This window comes from Parasteatoda tepidariorum, chromosome 9 (genome assembly GCF_043381705.1).
Source record: "Parasteatoda tepidariorum isolate YZ-2023 chromosome 9, CAS_Ptep_4.0, whole genome shotgun sequence".
Lineage (NCBI taxonomy): Eukaryota > Metazoa > Arthropoda > Arachnida > Araneae > Theridiidae > Parasteatoda > Parasteatoda tepidariorum.
The window spans coordinates 65582350-65605415 of record NC_092212.1 but is presented as its reverse complement, the minus strand read 5'-3'; the positions used below and the strand labels follow the sequence as shown (position 1 = coordinate 65605415).

Below are 23066 nucleotides of genomic sequence, written 5' to 3'. Positions count from 1 at the left end.
TCTTATTTCAGAAACAATTTTTTTCTTTTTTTAAATCAGCAGTGGGGACAAGTGAGGGAATGACATATTGGTATATTTTAATTACCTAAAATAAATAAAAAATAAAAATTGATAATTTTATTTTTATTCTTTTGTTAGCTTGTATTCTGAAGGACTCTTTCCCTGAAAATTTTTTTTCGTAAGCTGTAAAACAAACATAAAATATACTGGGGACATGAAAATGACTGTTTTTGTTAGAATGACCTATATATAGAATTAGCGCATAAGCTGCAAATTTCGAAGATCAATTTTAAGTCAATTTAAACAAACTCATCCCTATTTTCAAAATTTTACAGGTTCCTACAAAAAAAGGTTTAATGGAGAACACCATCGCTTTTGACTGGGAAATTGCTGAAAAGTTTGGTCCCACACAAAGTATGATAGAGTCATGTGAAAAAATATATGAATCTGGAGAAAGTTGGAGATTTAACTGCTCGTGAGTAATATGAACTTTAATACATAAAAAAATACGAAATTTTTAATCCATATTTTGTGTCTAAAAAAGTTGAAGCTTTTATTTTCAAAAAAAAAAAAAAATAATAAAGAACTGATTTTAATTTAAATTTGAAAATTATGTTTAGATCTTGCATTGCAATATGTAATTTGATTTCTGATTATTTTAGAATTCGCAAATTCCCATTATTGATAAAAGGATATCCAGCTTACTGCTATACTATAGAGTCTCAACTTGGTCAACCGGAATCTGAAGATGATATTTTACCTAATAACTTTTGTAAGTGTTGGTACCAGAAAAAATTCATATTTTTTTTCTGCAAAATCTATCTCCTGATTATTGCCTTTATAATTCACTGAGAAAAATTATTCAAATCACATTCTTCATGTTTTACTCAAATATATTGTTAAAAACAGCGTTTACCTCTATAATGACAAGATAAACTATATTAACGTGAAAGTTACCTAAATCTGCAAGGTGAATTCATAGTGTAGACAGGAGTAGACATAAGATCTGAAATGTAAGTCATGCCCTCACAGAGGCTATCATATTGTTGGGTTTATTTTCAAGGCCAAACAGTTCCAGCTATCATATTTAATAGAGTTATATATAATTAAAATAGAAAGAGAATGATAGGGGGAAAATAAAAAGTGCTTACATTTTATGCCAAACAAATGTAAACTTTATAAATAAACTAAACTAAACTCAGTGGCACGACAGCCCATAAAGAGCCAAGGCCTACTGTGCATATCTCAGTTTTCTTGACCTTCGGCTCTGGGGTGCAGGAGCAGATGTGTTCCAGTTAGGTGGCCAGCCGAACGCGGAACCCCCAGTGTTTAGTTCCCAAGCATGCTTGGTACTCAGTTATCGACCTACTGAAGGGATGAAAGGCTGAGTCAACCTTGCCCGGCCCGAGGATCGAACCAGGGACCTGTGGCACGACAGCGCGAAGCGCTACCACTCAGCCACCGGGCATCAACTTTATAAATATGGGAGTTAAAAAATTATTTTCCTTTTTTATTCCAACATCAATTTGATAATGCAATTGATAAGCATTAACTAAATTTAATTTAATAATTAACTAAATTTAACACATTTACTTTATATGAAGCATTTTATTGTGCAGGAAAAGAATTTATTGAGTTAAAAAACATCTTTTTAGGAGTTAGTTTGTAGCAAAAAAAGGATCTTTCAAACTTTTTTTAAGAACAAAAATATTGTTGAAAAAATTCTTCAAACGTTATTTTACCGTGTTCTTATTGATAAAGTAACGTATTGATAACTTATAAGATATCGTCTTGTTATTTTATTCCTTTTTAAAAATTTCCAAAAGCGAAATAAAAAATTTAAAGCTTGACTTTGTTTTTTAATACTCCTTATTTGTCTTCTTATTTTTGATTGTACCTGCATTTGATGTAAAAGGTTGATTGTATATCATATTAATAACCTCTATTTAATGAAATCATTACAGATTTCAAAATTGAACTGAATAATTTCCCTTCCGAGTATTTCAAGCATTTAGACGAAATTTTCATTTTTGCGGGAATTCACAATAGAAGGCAATTAATAAATCCACAGAAGGAAGGTGTTATTTTGAAAGGAGGATACGATTATAAAATCCACGTGTCTATGGTAAGTATGGCGTAAATGTCTGTACGTTTAAAAAGAAAAACAGGATTTTTTTATGGAAATTAAGTTATTGAAATAATTAATGCTTTTTTTAAAATCATATTTTTGCAATATTGTTTTTTAATTGCAGATTCTTTGAAATTAGTCAGACGCATAAATAGGTATATGTAAAAATAATATCTGCGCACTATTTAAACATAAAATCCTACATAATGTCAAAATTATTAGTGCTATTCAATGAGTTATTGGCGATTCAACGTATATTAATATGTTTAAAAAATACCGCTTTTGTCTAGATAGCAATGTTTAAAGTAACATTTCCTTTTACTATCATTTTCTTTCCTCGTTCTCAGTTTTTGGAATATCAAATTTTCCAAAATGTTTTTTTGCTTTTCTTATTCAGCACAGTATTAGAAAATTACTTCCAATATTAACTACGTAAAATGCTCATCGGACATAATTGCAAAACCTGCAAAATGAGAAAAAAGAAATCTGGCTCTATTTCAGAGAAAGATAGTTTCTTCATTAAAAGAAAGAAAAACACGCGCATTAAATTTTAAACTAAAAAATTTTTTCCTTTTGTATTTTTGCTTTCAACACCACCGTATAAAGGTAATGAAGGTCTTTTACTCGATTTTTTTTTGCATTCTTTTTTGTTTTTTTATTCTGTACATTTTACTTTTTTCTTCGTATTCAGGCTTGTTATATGAATTACTATCTTTCCTATGTTTTCCTTTTATGAATTTTATTATTTATTTTAATCTTGCGAATAATATATTAACTGACTGATTATTTTGAAACCGAACATGAATTTAGGAAATTTTTTTTTAAGGAAATCAAAACAATATGAAATAAGCCGTTCATAAAAATAACTATTAGGAATGACATTGTAACACAATTCTTCTTATGATAAGAACAAGTATTATCATGTTTTTTTTTACAGTGAAATTAACATAATTTCCTTTTTCTTTTATGCAGAAGCAAATTGAAAGGCTAGCTTTTCCTTACAATACAAATTGTACCGATTATTTAAAGCTGTGGAAACAAAACAACGGGTTTGGCCCTTTAAATCAAGATGTAAGTTTTGTTGCTGTAAACCTTTACAGGCGCATCATTTAAATGATACGCCTGTAAACTGGTGAACTGGAAGATTCTATTTTGCTCTTTTGTTTTCTTTTTCTTTCCTTTCCCTTTTTCTAAAAATATATATTTTAACAAATTGAACAATTTATGCTACATTTATATATATTTTATTATTTTCTTCGGTTAGATAAAAATTAACACTGTATTCACTTGTTATTTTTAAGGTAATAATCAACTCTTCTTGATTTTTTAAATAAATCTCAGATAATTTTTCCAGATAAAAGGCTTTTTTCAAAAAAATTAGTTTTGCAATATTGAGCAAAAATACAATTTTTATTAAAATATAAAGAATGAAACTTGTGCTGTTCTAAGTATGAAGCTTGTGTACTTATAATAATGAATGAATCTCGTGGTAATATTTATTTTTGATTCAATATTTCGTATTTTAAAATAATAAGTTAGAAAACATTAAATTCTATTGAAAAATATACGAATCATCAGTATGAATAACTGGTTAGTTTTCTAGCATAAAATAATCGTTATAAATTTTTATCAGTAATGACTAGTCTTTATGCCAATAGAATCTGTATTGTTACTGGTTCCTAGGTGGTGCTTCAAGTTTATTCTAACCATAGACTTATATTATAGGTAGGCTGCTCACGATGCATTACACTCGGAAATCAGCAACCCCATCACGGGATTCTTTGAACTGTTCACTCCTTTTGTAAATCCACACAATGTTATTTCAACCAAGAAGCTTTTCATTTTTCATAATTTCCATAATTTACAAACAGAGAATGTAACAAAAAGCTAAGTTTTTATCTCTGATTTCTAAAATCAGTACAATTTATGCCAAATATAATGATTGCTTATAACCAATGATTTATGTAAGTAACTAGGTGGGGTCTGATCTCTTAGTGCTTATTTTGTTTCAGTTCTTAAAGTTTGCAGTGGCAGCATGAGTTTATTTAAGCAAAAAGTCAATTTAAAATTATTCATCTTATTTTGTTTATGTTGTAACAGTTTGAAATAACAAATTTCATTAGCTGCAATTATAAGCAAATTAAATAAATTTTTGCTAAAAAACAATTGTTCCTCAATGAAGAAATACAAATATGTAATGAAATATAAATACATTTATTTACTAAAATTGCAAATAATCGGGAAATTTAATTTAATTAGACTTGTAATTTATGAATTGTTTAGAAAAATCCTTATCAGATTTATATTATTAAATAATGAAACATATTTTGTGTGTATATATTTGTAAGTAACAAATTCGCAAACTATGATGTACAAAACAATTTCTCAATGAAAAAATTGTGATGGAAAGAAAAAAGGCGAATTAAAACATATATATATATATTGATTTACCCGGATAACATGTATTTCAAAGTTACAAAAACCTACAAATGAAACCTGAATAATCGATGTTGAAATTATTTATTCCATTTTTAACTTTTCTTTATAAGAAAATTAATTCGGTCATTCAGGGAAGTCAACGTTTATCTTAAATTCTAGGAAAATTATAGGTACCATCTCAAAAAATATTTTTTGGCATCTGTAAAATATATTTTTCTACCAAAATATAAAGCCAAATACATTGCCAAATATAGAGATAAGTAGCCAAATCTGCTTATCGATCTTCCTTTTCCATCACGTGCTAAGACGATTATTTATACAGGTATGGGTTTCAAATTGAGTGCGATTTTATCATTGCGAGAGTAGTCTACTTATATTATTAGTCTATAATTGTAACAGATACTTTTGCAAAGTTTTATCTGACAACAGCGTGTATGTAAATTATTTTAAAAATAAAAATGGCAACAACTTCGATCTACAAAAATTGCGTTGAATTTTTTTATAGAAGTGTATATGGGTGATTCTCACGAAATATGACAATTCACTGTCCCTTGCTCCCAGATCTAATACTATAATACTAGAAGAACTTTTTTTTTCAAAAAATTAATAAATCGCATTGTTGTTAGCATTTTAAAATGACTTTGCACTAGCATCGACTGTTTTGTATAGTTAAGAAATTTAATTGAACTTCAAAATGTCATTTTCCTGGTATGTCCCAAACAATGTTTCCAATAATAACTAGCTTCAAAACTTCCCATAAATTTTTCAATATCTAATTGTTTTTTGTCTCAACCGGTGTAAGTATTTCTAGAATATACGCAGAGGGTATTATTTACAAAAACTTCGTTTAAAATAATTTTTTCTGTCAATAATTTGCTTGTCCAAAGAAAATCTGTCATTTTCCTGGCTACTTTTATTTAGTGGTTTATAACCAAAATAGACAGAGCCTACAATCAATTTCTTATGTTAATAGATTGATTAGATGCCCTCCTATATGAACATGTCTTGTTGCGTGAATAAAGAACCAATTTTCTGGCTCAAAATCTATTTCAAAAAATTTTTCAAGGTGAGTAGGTTTTTATGCTGTCATTTTCCTGGCTTCTTGAAATCATTAATAACAAAAACTACATAGATTTATCTGAGTTATTTTAAGAAATACTGTTGTTTTCTGCAGAATATAAACGTCTTCGGCCAAAATATTAAATTAAAGTAAAGTTATATGCTATAAAATGGCGAATTTGTCATTATCCTGGGTGTCATTTTTCTGATTTATGAATGCCAGAACATTGAAGTGTTACCAGAAACTCTTTTTAACTGCTAATACTGTAAGGAGGGAAAGCAAATATTAGCCTAATACCAAGTTTATGTATGATTGTAATATGCTTGGATGTAATCAAAGTTATTTATTTATTTAATGATTGATTATTGTACACAATTTTATTCCGTACATATCCGCAACAAGAAAACTTCTGATTCTTTCTACAGTGGATAAAAAGAATTAACTTAAGCAATTTATGATTCTTTCTACAGTGGATAAAAAGAATTAACTTAAGCAATTTATGGCCCATCTAACATAAAGACCTAAGTAGAGTTACTTACTATTAACTTAAAATGACTGTTTTTTTAAACTTCTAATCTAATATGTCATTTTCCTGGCATTCAATATTTGTTGAATTTCTATTTATATTTTTTCTTGTGTAAATGTCAATTAACTACACTGCTGCCTGTAAGATATTAATAAGTGTAACTAAAGAATTATACAAAAAAATTTTTAATTATTTTGAAGACTTTAAATTTGAAGACATTTTTTGGTCCGAATTGTCACGTTTAGAAAGAATCAGCCATATATTAGAAACCCTCACAGATTTGCTGGAAACACAATTTTCGAAATTAAGGATAGCTAACGTAAGCGAAAAGTTGAATCCTTTATGAAAAAGTTGATATAATAAAATTTTAGTATGCTTCGATTGAATAAATTTTATCTTTTGAAGGCACTGACTATTTCAAGGAGATAGATAAAAATTGTTGCAAAGTAATCATGTGGGTTGGAGGATGAAGTGGGCAGGGAAAGAGATCCACCAAAAACTGCATAATAAAGTAAAATAAATAAATAAATGAATGGGATTTAGCAAGTACATATGAAAGTAACTTAGCATTCTTGCATTCTTTATTTTCAAATTGTTCATTTATTGATTTATTTTTTAATTCCAGACTTGTATAGAGTATTGCAAATTGAAAAAGCTAAAAGCAAGAGGCTTGTGCGTTGACGAATTCACTTTCTATGAACCACATACCGAAAAAGTCTGCTCCGTAACAAGTAATAGATTTTTTGAAAAATAGTAAAAGTAAATAAACTATATGTAAGAATTTTAATTTTTATGGCATTTTTAAGAAATAGTATTTGTGAAAAGTTACGTATTTTAAAAGACTTATGCATGGATCATTAAAAGAGAATGGTTGTTTTAGTGTTGCGTGCGTTCTCATTGGAAAGAAAAATCGCATACCTGCAATAATTGATAAAAAATAAACATACATCTTTGGCTGCCATCAGCATTGGATTATTATTCTAAATTATTTCCATAATAGTAAAAAAATTATTCCTGAAAGCTGATAAGCTGATTTTAATGAGGACTAGAAGCGTTTGGCTTTCATATATCACATTTTATCCTATTACATAGACATGAATTTAGAATTTTTTTGTGAACAATATGAGTTCCACATGGTTTTTCTAATTTTATTTTTAAACCCATAACAAATTAATACCTCTGGGGGTTCTGATCTGAAAGTTTCCTTGTCTTCTGGATTGGTTCAAAATTACAAGGCTACGGAGTTGAACTTTAGTAGTCGTAAACCCAAAATTGGGTCTGCTGTTCAACGACGGATATGAAATAAGCTGGGCTTGACCCTGACCCGCCCCGCCCCCTTTGGGGTCATCCAGGAAATACTGTAGACCAGCGTTGGTGCAATCCTCGAATCAGTCGGTGGACCCAGCGGTGCATGGACACGTGGTTCCATAGCCCCGAGTCACGCCCGACAAAAAGCAACACAGTCGTTCGGTGGACAGAGGAGGCCGAAGGGGACAATCCCGAGACGGGTGCGGCGGTGCCATGCTCAGCTGCAAACGACTCACTAGGAGCGTGGCACCAAGCAGACAGCCGCCACACCACGACCCATCAAGGCATCCTCTGACTGGAAAGCTCTCAAAACCAAAACAACTTTTATTTAAAACAAACAATACAGTGTCATTCAATTGAATGAAAAGAAGTACAATAACAATGAAATATAAGATGAAAAATAAGATCCAGAGGATTAATTTTTTTGTAAGAGTTACAAAATTTGAGAGTAGGGCACCAAGACTGGCTCACAAAATATCGGGCAGCAATGATTTGTATTAGTAATGTATTTGTCGTCTGATTCTGTCCAATTCTCGCTGGTTTGCGGGACAAGTCCTATTTGTTGCTGGGTGGTTGACATTGAGTTTCAACCCAAACTTTTGGTTTGCTGATTTGCAATTTACACAGCTGCTCTTTGCCTTGCAGTTACTCATCTGGTGTCCGTGCATCCCACAGTTCGCACATACTTCTTCATTCTGACACACCTTAGCTAAGTGTCCGAAGCGATTGCACTTGTAACAACGGAGGGCTCTTAGGTATTCTTTTACGTTGTGGATTTTCCAACCAAGTTCACGGATATGAAATAAAAAATAAAATACTTGATCAGGAAGTTCCCTTGTCTTCTGGATTGTATACAAAATTACAAAGCTACGGAGTTAAACATTAGCAGTCGTAAACCCAAAATTGGGTTAGCTGTTCAACTACAGTTATAAAATAAAATCTGCAGGTGTTGAGAGCTGTGCTGGATCAGGGGATAGAGCATTTGCCTGCAAATGATGTGACCCAGGTTAGAATCCTAGCTGTGGCTGGTTGATACAAATGCTGCTTCCGACTCACTTCGATTTCTGCGCTGATGCAAAATATCATCAGTGATATGCGGGCCATGGGTTAGAATTTCCCTGCCAATGAGTGGGAGTTTTTCATTGTTTTCCTTTGCATGTGGCTCAAATGCGGGTTAGTTCCATAAAAAAGTCCTCTAAGTAGGGTAGTTTGTCCCTATGCATGATCCAGGAATTTCTTTGTATTCCGGATTGGTTTCAAAATTATAAGACTACGAAACTTGATTGTCATAAACTCTGAATTTGGTTGGCTGTTATAAAATAAAATATATAAAAAATATAGTGCGTGGAGTCCCTCCGCGCGGAAGAAGTTAAACTTCGCTACGTTAATTGTAGAAGAATCAGCAGTCGTAGAAGGATCTATTCAACGACTCTTTTTCCTGCTCCACTCGCTTCCGTGCTCTGTAATAACGGTAATACTGTGCATTTTTCCCTCGTGGACCTCTTGAACCAGTGGAAGTGCTTGTGGTTGCCTCATCGTCTCGCCCTGGAAAATGTATTTGTATTAATAATGTATGTGAATGCGTCATAATGTAATTTCAGAAGAGAAACAATCAATTGATATTCACAAGAGACGTACCTTGACATAACCTTAAATCCGACACATTGTCCGTGGGATTGTTTTCACTCATTTTTTACAATTGTTATCCACTAAATTTGAAAATAAAAAATACTAGCCTATTAAATTGTATGTGTATCAAATCAAACTAAAAAAATATTTATAGAAAAACAGTACTTTTATTATTTTTATGCTAGTGAGAAACAAAACAATATGGAAATGAATGAGGGAAAACTGGATCCTACCACGTGATTTCCCGGCCAATAAAAATATAGCGTTAAACGTTTAACGCAACCTTGTTGGAAGTCGCATAAGAAGTATAACTTCGAAAATCAGAAAGGGATGAAATTTTGAAAATGTATGGGGAGCATTTTTGCTGAATGAATTTCAAGCTTTTGAATATTTGTATGCAATCATGTTATAAAGAGCAATGAACATCTTTATTTCATGCTTTGATGTCTAATATGTATGAATACATACGCTAAAATATAATTTGAACTTTATGAATTCATTAATATCGTAATTCTTAATCTCTGGAGAGTTTCACTCAGACTTAATGATTGAGGCGTGTTCGTTGCCAAATTGAAGTTCGCCCTCAACGTATTACGGGTCAATTCTGTACTTAGAAATTGCAGGCTTATGTTGAAATATAGCATCATGTGTTCAAGTTTAATAAGAAATAAAATACGCGTAAATAAAGTTACCGTATAGTTAGAAAATTGTGGTTCAACGCTTATTAATAGTTTTCATGAAAGTGACAATCTTTAATTTAGCTAGTTCTTCAACTGGCAAACTTCAATTGATTCTTCAATTGGCTTTGTAACGAACATCGAAGTCTGAATAGACATATGTAACAATAAATAAATAAAAATAATAAATATTTTAACCGATTATGCGACTGTTCCTTAACTTTTTTAAAATAAAGATTTTTAATAATACCTTTCTACACAAAGATAACGAGCTAACATTCAATACTGTAACAAACTTGATTCATTTTCGAAATATTTAACACATCACTACACTGTGGTGTAATACCTATATGAATTGAATGTACAAAAACTCTTAAATTTGTGTGTTACTTCAAGTTAATACTGATTCTAACGTTCATACACATTTTAAAGGGTGATGTTAAATCTAAACTCCAATAAATGATAAAGCCGACTCCAAGCTCAGTTCATTTAAAAATTACTTTCACTAATCTAGCCGATAATTTTGCAAGAAGTCATGCAATCAATACTTTTTGTTTCAAATCAAGAAGATGAACGCACGATGCTCAAAATTCTACAGAAGTAAATTGTCATAAAAAGTTATATATGTTTTTAGTTGTATACTAAAGATAATTATATTATTTTTAAAAAATCTGCATAAATCTGTCAATTTTTTTAAGAAATTTCCACCAATGAGTTGAGATCCATTAAAATCTTTTACACTGCATTCTTCACTTATGCATGTTCTAATTTCAGCTACAGAAACTACTACATATGAAATGAATAAGCACTGTAGTATGGAATGCCAGCCTGCTTGTCTGTAAGTTTACTAAATAATAATACTTTCTTAAAAATACCTGACGATAATTACTAGCATCTGGTACATGCGCAAAATAGAAAAAGAATAGCAATTGTCTTACGCTACCATCGACGTTACAGAATAGAATAATATGGAAAGTTAATATAGTTATGTGTTTGGTTTAAATTGTGTTGACGTAAAATATATATCATATCAGATGACACAGTTGTTGAAAAAGTGAATATTGATTACTAATAAAAACTATAAATTAATCTACACAAAACTGCTATAAAACGTAAACGTCATTTATTTTAAGAGAAATTAGGTGTAGTAATTAAGCTGGCAGTGTAGTTGAATGCTTTAAGTGTTGTTTCAGGATTAAACCAGAATTCACATATACTGTAAAAAAATTCCGCTTTGAAAAATTCAATTATGGTAAAAAACACCGGAACTCAGGTTGTCGGTACTTTTAATAGTAAATTCACTTTTCACCGGAACAAGTTACGAAACCAAATACACCGATATACCGTTATTTTTGTCAGTAATAAGTACCGTAAAATAACTGAATCACCCTAATTAAAAAAATATCACTATAAAAATTGCGGTATAACATATTTCAGTAAAATATATTATGGTACAAAATGGATTTTATGGTAAAATATATTTTACGTTAAGACGGATTTTAGGGATGATGCACCTAAAGTGCCTGTACTTTATACCGTAATTTGATTTGGAATTTCTTTACAGTATGCATGCCAGCTACTTAGTGTGCGTCGATTGATATGCATGATGTCATAAATTCAGAATTCGAATTTATTTCGATCTATTTTTTTTAAATAACAGTTTCATAATAGTAGTTGGAGGAACATACTATAATACTATGCCAATTATTTTAAATTTCTATACATTTTTTAATTAAAAACGTATTTTGGGCCAAGCCCATTTTCTGAAACAAGCATTTTGTGCTATTTCCATTTTTTTTAAAACACGCTTTTCTAGATATGTCAATTTTTTAAAAACAGATACTTTAAGATATTTGCATTTACTCAAACCCGGATTTCAAGCTATTTACATTTTTAAAGAGTGCATTGCAAGTTATTTCTATTTTCTTAATAACCCAGTGGTTAGAACCCCGGTCTGGATTCGCCGTGGTTTGATTCTTGTCAGATTTGTGAAACCGAAAGCCTGTGGTCAGTCGCTGAGCAGTGGGTGCAGGGATCTGGAGATAATTTCCTTCCCCTTTAGATCTAAGTCTAAATTGAGGAAGTGAACTCAAAAATTGTGATGATATGTCTTCCTACCATCCTCAGGGATGCCTCCTGGAACGTCACAAATAGCCCATTGTGCAAATCTAGTGAGAGTTTAAGTTTTGTTGAAAATTCTAGTTTGTATTTCATAGCAAGAAAAATGTATGAAATTCAATGAACAGCTCTTTAAAAATTTATTCAGTACATGGATAATAAAGGACTGGGACAAAAATTATTTGAAGAGGTTGATACTTCTAGAAAATACAAGAACAAAAGTCACTTTGTGAATTTATAGTTATGAAACTAATGGATCTGTGTCTTTGAGGGAAAAAATATGATGATCATCCATAGATTGGAATACTCTTACTTTCGTTACTTGCAAAGAAAATAAAACTAAAATGTACGAACTTTTACTTCTACTTCATTACATATTTAATTTAGTACTTTTGTCAATTCTTTAGTTACTTTCTTAGAGAAAAAGTACATGTATTTGTAGGGAGAGTGTCGGAAGGAATCGTTACTTTCTCCTGAAATTTTTGCTAAAATTTCCTCACAATTTTTATTTTATTTTATTGATGTTATGTATGATAGGTTCTTTAACAGTCCTTTGCTTTAATTACTTGTACTTTTACTCATTACTTTTTAAAAGTAACATTCCCATGCATGTAATGGACTTTGTTTCCAATACCAGAAGCTTGCGCACTTTGGAAGAACAAAACATTTTCAATTTTTGCTACAATGTGGCTAAATTGTAACGAAATTTCACTAACTAGCCAAGTTACATTGTAAGCTCTGTCGAAGTAAAATTGGCAAGTAAAAATGCTTGACAGGTAAACATCATTTGAAAGTTTTATCATAGGTTATACTATAATGTATTAAAAAACAGATTGCGAGGACTATTTTTAAAAAACCTTAATTAGCCATTAACTAACTGTATAGGCATTTTTACTACGGAGCTAATCAGTATCTTTATTGTAGGGAACAGGATTATGAAATGGAATATGAAGAAGCTGATCTAGAAACAAAAGTCAAAGGGGTTGGTAAAATTCTGAAAAATATCTAAATACTTTGCCTCTATTACTATAAAAACAATTTCAAACATTGCTCTAACTAACTTTAAAATTCTTATAATTATGTTTAATATTTAGTTACATATTCACGTGCCCTTTTTACATGTTGATTTTTCATAATTTTAGTTTTTAACTTATATAATTTTTTAAACAGAATTTCATATAATTTCATATAAAATATCATAATTAGCTATAGTATTATAAAATTAAAGTAAAATTGTTTCATGTCTCCGAAAAGAAAGTCGTATTCAATTTCCAAAATGTATTAAATATTAATTGATTGTACATAAATTTTTCAATGTTTATTCTCAAATACCGGTTATATTTCAACCTCTAGAAGTCCACACTTTACGGAATCATTAAAGCAGAATATGCATCGAATAAGAGACTTAGGGGAAACAACACAGAAGAAGCCTGTGAAAAAGAAGGATTTTTTAAAAGGAATTTTGAAACAATTGTGATGAACTTAATTTAAAAGACATTTTTCTTAATCTTATTGTACAGTGCACAAAATAAAAGACGGATCACACGGAATAACTATTGATTAATGATCGAATCTCCTCATTATAGTGCTCAATCTTTATAGTTTGGGCTTAAAGGTTTCAAATCTGCTAATTAATTAGTGCAGACGATATTTTAAGTAACGAAATTCGATTCAGAAACGTACTTTCTCGGAATAAACAAGTCCCTTTTTCAACTAATTCGAATTTTTGACTCACAAAATATAAAGGGTCTTATAAAATATTTTTTCCACAAAATGACTGTATTTTGAAAAAAAAAATCAAAAAATTGCTTAAAAGAATTTAAATTTTCGTTGATTAATTAAAACCCAGTCAAACCAATTAAGGGGAGTCGGTAGGGCCTATACCAATAATGCTAAAACCGATCTCATTCCATGTACCTTTTCGCAGCATCTAAACAAGACATTGCTTCAGTTTTATTCACAGAATATTTACATACACATGTTTATACTGAGATAATTGTTAATACATATCTTTGGCAGAAAATTTTTAAAAATAATTATGAACTGAATTATGAACTTTTAATTTTTTAAAAAGTTTCTTCAAAAATCTTTAATAACTCAAAAAGTATTCCTGTCAATGTAATGCTGTAGTAATTCCTGTAACAGATATAATCTTAAATATCTCCAAGAAATTTAAAAGTGATATCATAAGTAGTTTACTAGAAAAAGGTACATAGAGAAAAGTTAGTTCTAGCATTATTGATATATCCTTTATCGACTCCCCTTAAACATTCTGTACGTGCTAGGAAAACTATATTTATTGTGAACATTGAGACAAAATATGAAAATTATACTTGTTAGAGATATGCTAAGTAAAGAGAAACACAGTTCCGAGTAAATTGAGGATAAAGTTTTGTGATCAATAATCCACGTAAGTACATAAAATTTTGCAATTAACGATAATGCATGAATGCTAGGTTCATAAGATGCTTCTTCTCCATTGTAAACAGTCTTAAGTGCTTGTCTAACCCTTTTTTTTTCTCAAGCCTTATATATTTTTAGGCTAGCAACCGAAATTCTGGCGAAATCTTTATTTTGAGCATACTCTTTTACTCCTGGGCCTACATTTATTTCTAATTTCTCAAATGTCAAAAAATCTTTTCAATCATCGTTCAAAGTTACTACAACTAAATAAGTAGCGATTTTTACTATTAATGCCGAAAGTACCATTAGTCTCTTTTTTTACAAAATTAAATCAAAATATTTCAATGAAATGGTTAAATTGATAGTATTTTACTCTACTGTTTTAATTGGAGTGAACAAATTCATTAGTCAACTGAACGCACGAATTAACTCTTTCATGCATGTCATAGCGCGCCGTGCGTCGTGCGCCGCACTCACTATGCTGTTACTTCAACATATTTTCAAAAATCAATTTATTAATTTTTTTACAATAATCTTAAAATTATTAACTATCGAAAAATGCAATATTTCTCTTTTATTATATTATATTATATCTTTATTATTATATCTTTTGAAACATTTACTGTGTTGTTCCCTCCTGAAAAAAAATGAATGTGAATTCTTTCAGAAGTGTAATTTGTTACTTATGAAAATACGAAAAACATTTTAAAAGTAGAGATTATTTCTAGAAATATAAATTCAATCTGAAATGCAACAATCTGAAGCCTATTTTGAAGTTTTGTATTTGAAATTTTTGTTACTTGTCTAATGAAAATAACGTATTCTATGTACATTTGTTTAAATACCAAAAATCCCTAAATTGCAAAGAATACGTACTACACTCTTCTCCAGAGTAAGTATTATTATTATTATTATCACCCATATTATTATTTTTTGTTTATTCAACATTTTTTCTCAGTATCATTATTAATAATTAATATTTCAAAACTTGGAGACTGTCATACTGAAATATGCATAAAATATTTCCTAAGAGTTAAAAAAAACTAAGTTATTATTTTACTTAATTATTTAAAAAAAATTGAAATTATTAACTTCATCGATACTCTTCTCATACCGCAACCTTGGATTGAGTGCAGATTAAATTCTAATGTAGAGATTCCCTCTGCATCCGCGTAACACTTTCGAAAACCGTTCCATGATTGCTAAAAGTTTTGACTTCATTAAAACTCATTATTATTTCTCACATTTTCTTTTCCGCAAACACATTTGAATACGTAAGTCTAAGAAAAATAATCTTGGCAATAAATTACAATTAATAGTCAATACATGGATTCCTTAACTTTCCTTGGCCTAAACTATTCTAAATTATACATGACCCTCGCATTTTTGATTTGTGGGTAGACGGAGCTTACCTTTGCAGCCACCTCTTCCTGGTCATTTTTCAAGTTTATTGTATTTAATAATTTACTTGTATAAAAAAAAATGAAGATTTCTTTTTAGTTTGGAGCTCCAAATTTTCAAAAATAAAACATATTTGTAATTATTTATCATGATTTGATTCTCCATTTAAGCAGATGTTTAAGATATAATTGTGTACCGTTACCCCTCTAGCTGTGATCTCTAAATTTAACTTTAGTAACGGTTATCCAGGTTAATTATATAGTAGGCAAGTATCGAATGAATTACAGGAAACTCTTAACATTTAAAACTCATTTTTATTGCAACTCTAAATCTTCAAAAAACATAATTCCACACATTTCCAAATGCTAACATGGGAATAAACACTTCCCTTTATACATTAATTAAAACAACATGCAACCTTAAAACACTCAAGCATAACCTTCAATTCATACAGTTCAAAAAAGACATTTAAGAAATAAAAACTGCATTTAACATTACTAAAAGCACTTAAGACTTGGTTTATGATGTCTATAAATCACACTTAAATACTCATTGTTCTCCTATACAAAAAAAAAAAAAAAACATAAACAGTTCAGAATTTACGGTAAATGATTCCTCTAAAATGTTAACGAAATAAAATTTAAAGTTTTATAAGTACCCAAAAGAATTTACTGTTCGCCCTCGGGAAACGCCCTCCGGAATGGAAGATGAACTCGTGGGCAAACTCCTCAGCTAGGATCTCAGAATTTCTCCAGCTATTCTAACTTCATTTGCTTAGGCATGCTGAAGGGGAACACCGGACTTCCAGCATAGATACGTTCGAACTTGGACCACCTTTCCTGCGGACAAGCTAAGTATCCTCCGGGCTACTGCTTTAGCCACACTCATCACTTCTCTTTTGTCCTCCCTTCAACAAGGCGAAAGAATCCAGATTGACCTGTTTACCAAATCCAGAGTCATCCCGCATAGGGTGGACGTCAGAACCAAAAAAAAAAAAAGATCCCTGAGAAAAAACAGTCATAAACCCACTAATACCCTATAGAAGTTATAATACCATCCTCAATAAATATTAATAAATTTAGTTACCCAGATTTCACCCCAAAAATCCCATTTTAAAAGACTAATTCAAAATTTCTAAAAAAAATATCATTATTATGATTGAATTTAAACTTTACCATAGTGGTGCCATCTACAGAAAAATATTTTTAAACGTATTGAAAAAAAAACTATAATAAATTTCTATTTATTACAATTGCTGCCCTCTTCCTCTTCATCACTGAAATAAAATAGTGAACAATTGAAAATATCTTCAAATGAAATGTTTTCTTCGATGAATTTTTATAAAACGAAAATTTTCAAGTTGTTTATTCTTTTCCTTATCTGCATTTTCTTAATAATTATTTTATGAATTTTTCTCGATTGATTGTAAGTCAGTAATTACTCTGTGTTCTCTTTTTTTTTAATTGCCTCTCAAGTGTGGAGCGAAAGTAAATTGCAAGTAAGTTCTCTTTTTCTGTGTGAGTATTGGACAATACACTTATAAGTCTCAACCACTATATTTAGAACAGATAACTAATAAGCATTTTTATTCGAAAATTTTATAGTTTTTTTTTAATTATAATATCAATTTGTCAATTTAGCAATTGGGAAAGGGATAAATTTAACCCATAGTTCTAAAAATTGTTCAAAAATTTTTTTTCTTCCATTTATAGATTGTTAAAAATGGATTTCAGCACTTTTTTCTTGATATTTCAGAATATCTAAACATATTTTCACTGTGAAAAATTCAGAATCAAATTACGGTAAAATGTACGCATCCTGGGGGCATAATCCGTAAAATTAACTTTACCGTTAAATCCATTTTTTCCGTAAAATTTTATACCATATATTTTACTGTAGTAATTATTTAACTACAGTGATTCAATGATTTTACCATAAATATTACTGTAAAAATTAAGGCATATCAGTAAAGGTATATCATAAAGGTGTGAGATATTAAGGGTATATTACATATTGAAAGTATTAAGATAAATCAGTATTAAGGTTTATTCTGTAAAATATTACGGTAACAAGTAATGACACCCTAGGCACCGGTACATTTTACCGTAATTTGATCTGGATTTTTGTTACAGTGCTTTGTAAGCAAAGCATTTCCGAAATATTGAAATATTACCATCTTAAATTCTATGCTACTTCCCTCGAAATAAAATCTTTAATTTTCCAGTAAGACATATTTTGAAATTTAAATTAAAATTAATAAATAATAAAACATAAAAATATATTATAGTACAAAGTAATAATTTATATTAGTCCCAAGTTATTTGCGAAACACTCCATTCGGGAAATCCCCCCCCCCTTGCATTTTTATGATATAAACTTGAAATTGAGATGGAAATAAAAAAACGATTCCTCTTTTCTAATTTAAAACAAGAATATCAAAATGATAATTACAGTATTTAGTATGATTAGTAAAGTAACCAAAACTTAAGGGATGACGATTTTTCAATTATTCCTTCTTTTTCATGAAGCTCTTGCAATTCCATTTTGCATTTAATATGATTACATTTAATATAATTTTTAAATAAATGCATTTAATATGATTGCCTTGCAGCATTTAATATGATTTTTAACGTAACCAAAAGAAAAAAAAAAGGGTTGATGGCAGGGCTCGAAAAACCGTCCGTCCGCCCGTCCTCGGCGGTCAAAAATTCCCCACGGACAACGAATTTCTCGAATCCGACGTCCGCGCGGACGGCCATTTTCCCGTTAATGTTCGTGATTCATTTTCAATTTTTATTATCTTACAAGAGTCTAGCTCCTCACTTCTAAAATGACCCTGAAATACAGCAGCATACTGCGCATGGTGGAATTGATGTTTTATCTGTCTGGGAGTACCGCAGCGGTTGAAAGGGGCTTTTCAGCAATAACCTTAAAAAAAAACACACATTACGTACTGGTCTTAAACAAGAAGCGTTAAACGCAATTATGAACATCTACCTAAATGGAAAACCCCTTTCAGATTTCTGCGCCGAAACCTCTGTGGATCATTGGCTGGATTGTGGAACTGGAAAACTTGATTAATTTAAAAAACGCAATACCCTCGGATAAATTGACCTTTGTCATTTAAATTATTTCATAAAAGAAGTACTAGGTTACTATTAGTAACCTAGTACTAACTTTTATACTTAGTACTAACTTTTTTACTTAGTACTAACTTACTAGTAACCTAACTTTTATTACTGTATATTGCAATTCTAGTATTTGTAATCCTAGTAACTACTAATTTATTGCGCAATTTATATAAATGTTTGTAATAAATAAGAGAAAATTATATTTTTATTTATTTAGAAGCTACGGGTTAGTTTCAAAGGAGGACGGGTACATTGTTGGACAAACCGTCCTCTGGGACGGGTAAAATTTCTGAATTTTTTCGAGCCCTGGTTGATGGTTTTTAAACTATTCTCAGGCTCTCTCTCTCTTTCAAGACGCTAATGCAATGCCATCTTGTCTCGAGAGTTTCATTGATGAGGTGTTCATTATGATTTTTAATAACTGCATTTAATATGATTGCATAACAGTATTTTAAATAATTTTTAATGTGAACAAAAAATAAGAAAAAGGATTTTTCAGCTATTTGTAGGCCCTTTCTTTTTCATGACGCAATTGCAACGGTATCTGGTCTCAAGAGTCATTGATGAGGAAAAACAATAAAACTATTAAAAAAACTAACTATAATGACTATTTTTATGAGTCACATATGAAATTTTTTTATTTAATCTACAATTACCAAAAATTAGTTAAGTAAAAAATGTTTCGTTTCTCTTTTTAGTGAAGCATATATTTCAGTGAGAGTTTTCTTTGCAAAGTTTCGATTGTCAGAACAAATTTATTTGCCTAAAATAGTGGTAAGTTTTAATTTTTTGACTCTAGTAAATTTGGGAAATTTTTTCCAAGGACAAAGATTAAACTAAAAATACTGATAAATATTATTTCAAAGATTCTAAATGATATGATGTAGTAAAATGCACCGACATGCACTATTATAAATTCAATAACACAATAGTTAGTATTAATATTTTTTTTACTTTCTTTGAAAAAGAAAGCTTCAAAATATTAAGTGTTAAAAATATATTACAATTTTGCTATTATTTTATTACTACTTTTATTACTATTATTTTATAAGTTGTAATCGTTACAACAACATGTTTTTAAATATATACAATTTCAGGTACAATAGTAATTCACTTATCGAATATTAACCTTATATGGAGGTCCATATTTTGCATTTTTAAAAAGAAAAGATTAAAACAGAAAATGTTAGTCATATTGTCTTTTGAGATTTTCATTAATTAAAATATGCGTATTTATTTTGATATAATATTTCTTTCAAGTTTAAGTGTCAATAAAAGAGAGAATTCTTTTATATTGTGCCAAACAGGTGTTGCCGAGTGGTTAGCGTGCCTGACTGCGAAGCCAATGGCTGTGGGTTCGAATCCCGCTCTGGGCAGGGATGTTTCTCTCTCTCTGTGTTGTCATTTGATGTGTGAATGTATGACTGTAGTCCACCCTATGAACGGGTATTTGTGGCGTGGGTAATGTTGCTCGCCTCCGTGACTTTGGTTCACAGGTGCCCAGTGGGTAACGATAAATGCGCAACACTTCCGGCATCTTCTAAGGTGAAGAACGAAAGTTCGGTGGATGCCGTTATTAAAAAAATTATATTGTTGGGTTAATTGCTTGAGTCTAATTTAGTTTATTAATTTTATTGCATTAAAATACATTTTACTTCATTTATTGATTCAATGTATAAAACTGGATTCTCGTTATTTCAAAGAAATGGTTGAAATAAAATTGAAAGAATTTAAAAACTGCATGTGATTATAGTAATAAATGAGTATCAATTTATTTTAATCTTATAAAAAGGCTCAACTTACTAACAAAGATACGTCATAATATTGTCATAAAAATCTTAAAAACTGTAAATTTTTTTTTATAATAATAGCTAAGTTAACCCCCTCCCAAAAAAAACCACAAAAAATTTATTGAAAAAAAAGTTTGCAGACTGTTTTTGCCGATTCCACTGCAGAATTTTTGAGGACGAAGAACTGCGAAATCATTGCAGTTCGTGAAGTGCTGTAATTATATATTATATATGATTGCTTTACAACTCGAAAATTTTGCAGTTAATATGGAAAAACATTAGATTATTTGGTAAATACTAGACTTTTCAGGCTAAGAAGCCGTGTGGTATCTATAATAATAGTCGTCGGAATTAATTGGAATATGCAGGAAACTGTTAACTTTTCGTGTGATAAAGGATTATAAGAAATAGTAAATTGCCATAAGCAGGATTCAGATTCGCGCTTAGTCAATCGTGAGATTGACCGATTACCCCTCTTGATTTTTGTAGCAAATAAAAATGCCAAAATTGCGAATGCCATAAAGCAAGTCACTCCAATGAGTGTCACGATTTATAAATTTCACCAACTAGTAGCTTAAGAATAAGAAATGAAGGCAAGACATAACTTCATTTCCATGACACAATTTTTATTTCTTTCATAAATTTTTGCCCTGTTTATCATTAATGAGTGGTTCCGAAACAGAAATAAATGGTATCCCTAACCTTTATATGAATGCACCCCTAAAACCTTTTCTTTACAAAACATCCCCCTCGTTACAATATAAATACGTTAATTGCTCTACAACCTTGATGTCTTGTTCGTGGTTGATAATTAAACACTTGCGCACTCTAAAAAATTGTGCTAAAAAGTACCGGTACTCAAGGTGTCAATATTACATAACAAAAAATCAGTTTTTACTGTAATATGTCACCGAACAAAATATCTGATATACCGTAATTTTTTCAGTAATAACTATAGTAAAGGTAACAGAATCACTCTAATTAAATAATATTACTGTAAAATTTATAGTACAATATTTTAAACGTAAAAATGTATTTTACGGTAAAATTTACTTGCTGGTAAAATGGACCCAAAGGGCCAGTATTTTATGTAGTAATTTGATCCGGAATTTTTTACAGTTCATGGTTATTTACAGTGCAATTTTTTACAGTGCAGTGTGTTGTCAGTGAACGAAAACTCTCAAGAAATATTAGTGACGAACGAGACTTTAAATGAACTACCGCGTGTAAAATGAAATTGACATTCAGTTATATACTTTTAATTCTTTATTTATTTACTAATTTTTTAAAATTGTATTTTCTAGGACATTGAGTTGTTCAGTTACATTGGAGGGTATATAGGAATATGGTTAGGAATCAGCTTTGTATCTATATGCGATCTTCTGGAATCATTATGCCAGCTATTTTGTTACACAATCAAGACGAAACCATAATTGTATGAATTATGACGCTAAAATGATTTATAATTATTGTTTTTCATTGATCTATGCTTTACCTGAATTGTTAAAAAATATATCATAAATATTGCTTAATTCAGTGCTAAATTGATTTGGTATTAGTAATGTGATCAAATTAATTTATGCTAATATTGTATTCAAATTAATTTCGTGTTAATATTGTATACAATTCAAAAAATACTATAGCATATTATAAATCGATTTTGGTTCATAATCTGAATCACCATACGAAATAACTATTTTGAATTACTTATATAAGTTACAAGAATAAAATTCAAATTGCTTGTTGCATGTTTTGATGTAATCTGTTTGTTTCTATTTTTATTTTACTCAAGCCAAAACTTGTTTATATAAGTTACTTATTGAATTGCTTACATAAGTTACAGGCCAAAACAAATCTTTCACTCATATAAGTTAGTTGAAAATTATTGTTGTTGTGAGTAAAAATATATCAGAAATGCACAAAAATGAATTAATTGTTTTTTAAAATCGAAAAGCTAACCAAACTTTAAAGTTACTCATAGAAATGTAAAAATTTATCATGCTTGAATTAGATGACCAAGTGCAAATTTTACTTAATAAAAAGCTAAAGCTCTGAAAATTTACATTTGTAATTTATTTCCTGTAAATAAACAGTGCAAGCGAAGTGATAATTCAAAAATTATTTTATAAAACACACAGCCTTAATAAACTAATTCTAATATATGAAAGCTTAATTTGATACAAATGTTTTTCTTATTTCATTTTTTTTCAGCATTAGATTTTATAAAATTAAAATTGGCATTGAGCTTCTTTGAGCATTTTTACGATTAATTTTTATGATAATTTACGATTAATCGAATAGATTTGCGAAGTACGGAAAAATCTAGAAATAGCTATAGCGTAATAGCTACCGAGAGAGCTAATCTGTCAAAGTTACGACCAACAGAACGGGGGTTCGAATCCTAGCGGTGACACCCCTATATTTTCTTAATTCCCTTCGACAAATGAAAAGTTTCC

At 29.9% G+C, this 23066-nt stretch overlaps 2 protein-coding genes and 1 long non-coding RNA gene across 5 annotated transcripts in view; 1 reads left to right on the top strand and 2 right to left on the bottom strand.

Moving 5' to 3' along the window:
- Positions 1 to 23066, bottom strand: part of LOC139426605 (uncharacterized) — a 207800-nt gene that overhangs the window by 39113 nt on the left and 145621 nt on the right. The window lies entirely within an intron of this gene.
- Positions 1 to 23066, bottom strand: part of LOC107448543 (uncharacterized) — a gene marked incomplete at its 3' end in the record, with an annotated part of 81432 nt that overhangs the window by 32173 nt on the left and 26193 nt on the right.
- On the top strand, positions 177 to 22358 carry LOC107448544 (degenerin unc-8-like). The gene is made up of 10 exons (XM_071185931.1): positions 177 to 475; positions 663 to 772; positions 1965 to 2125; positions 3101 to 3199; positions 6779 to 6884; positions 10542 to 10605; positions 12810 to 12867; positions 17165 to 17187; positions 19519 to 19594; positions 21915 to 22358. The coding sequence occupies exons 1-10, from the start codon at positions 357 to 359 to the stop codon at positions 22041 to 22043; spliced, it is 945 nt and encodes a 314-aa protein (XP_071042032.1). The 5' UTR covers positions 177 to 356; the 3' UTR covers positions 22044 to 22358.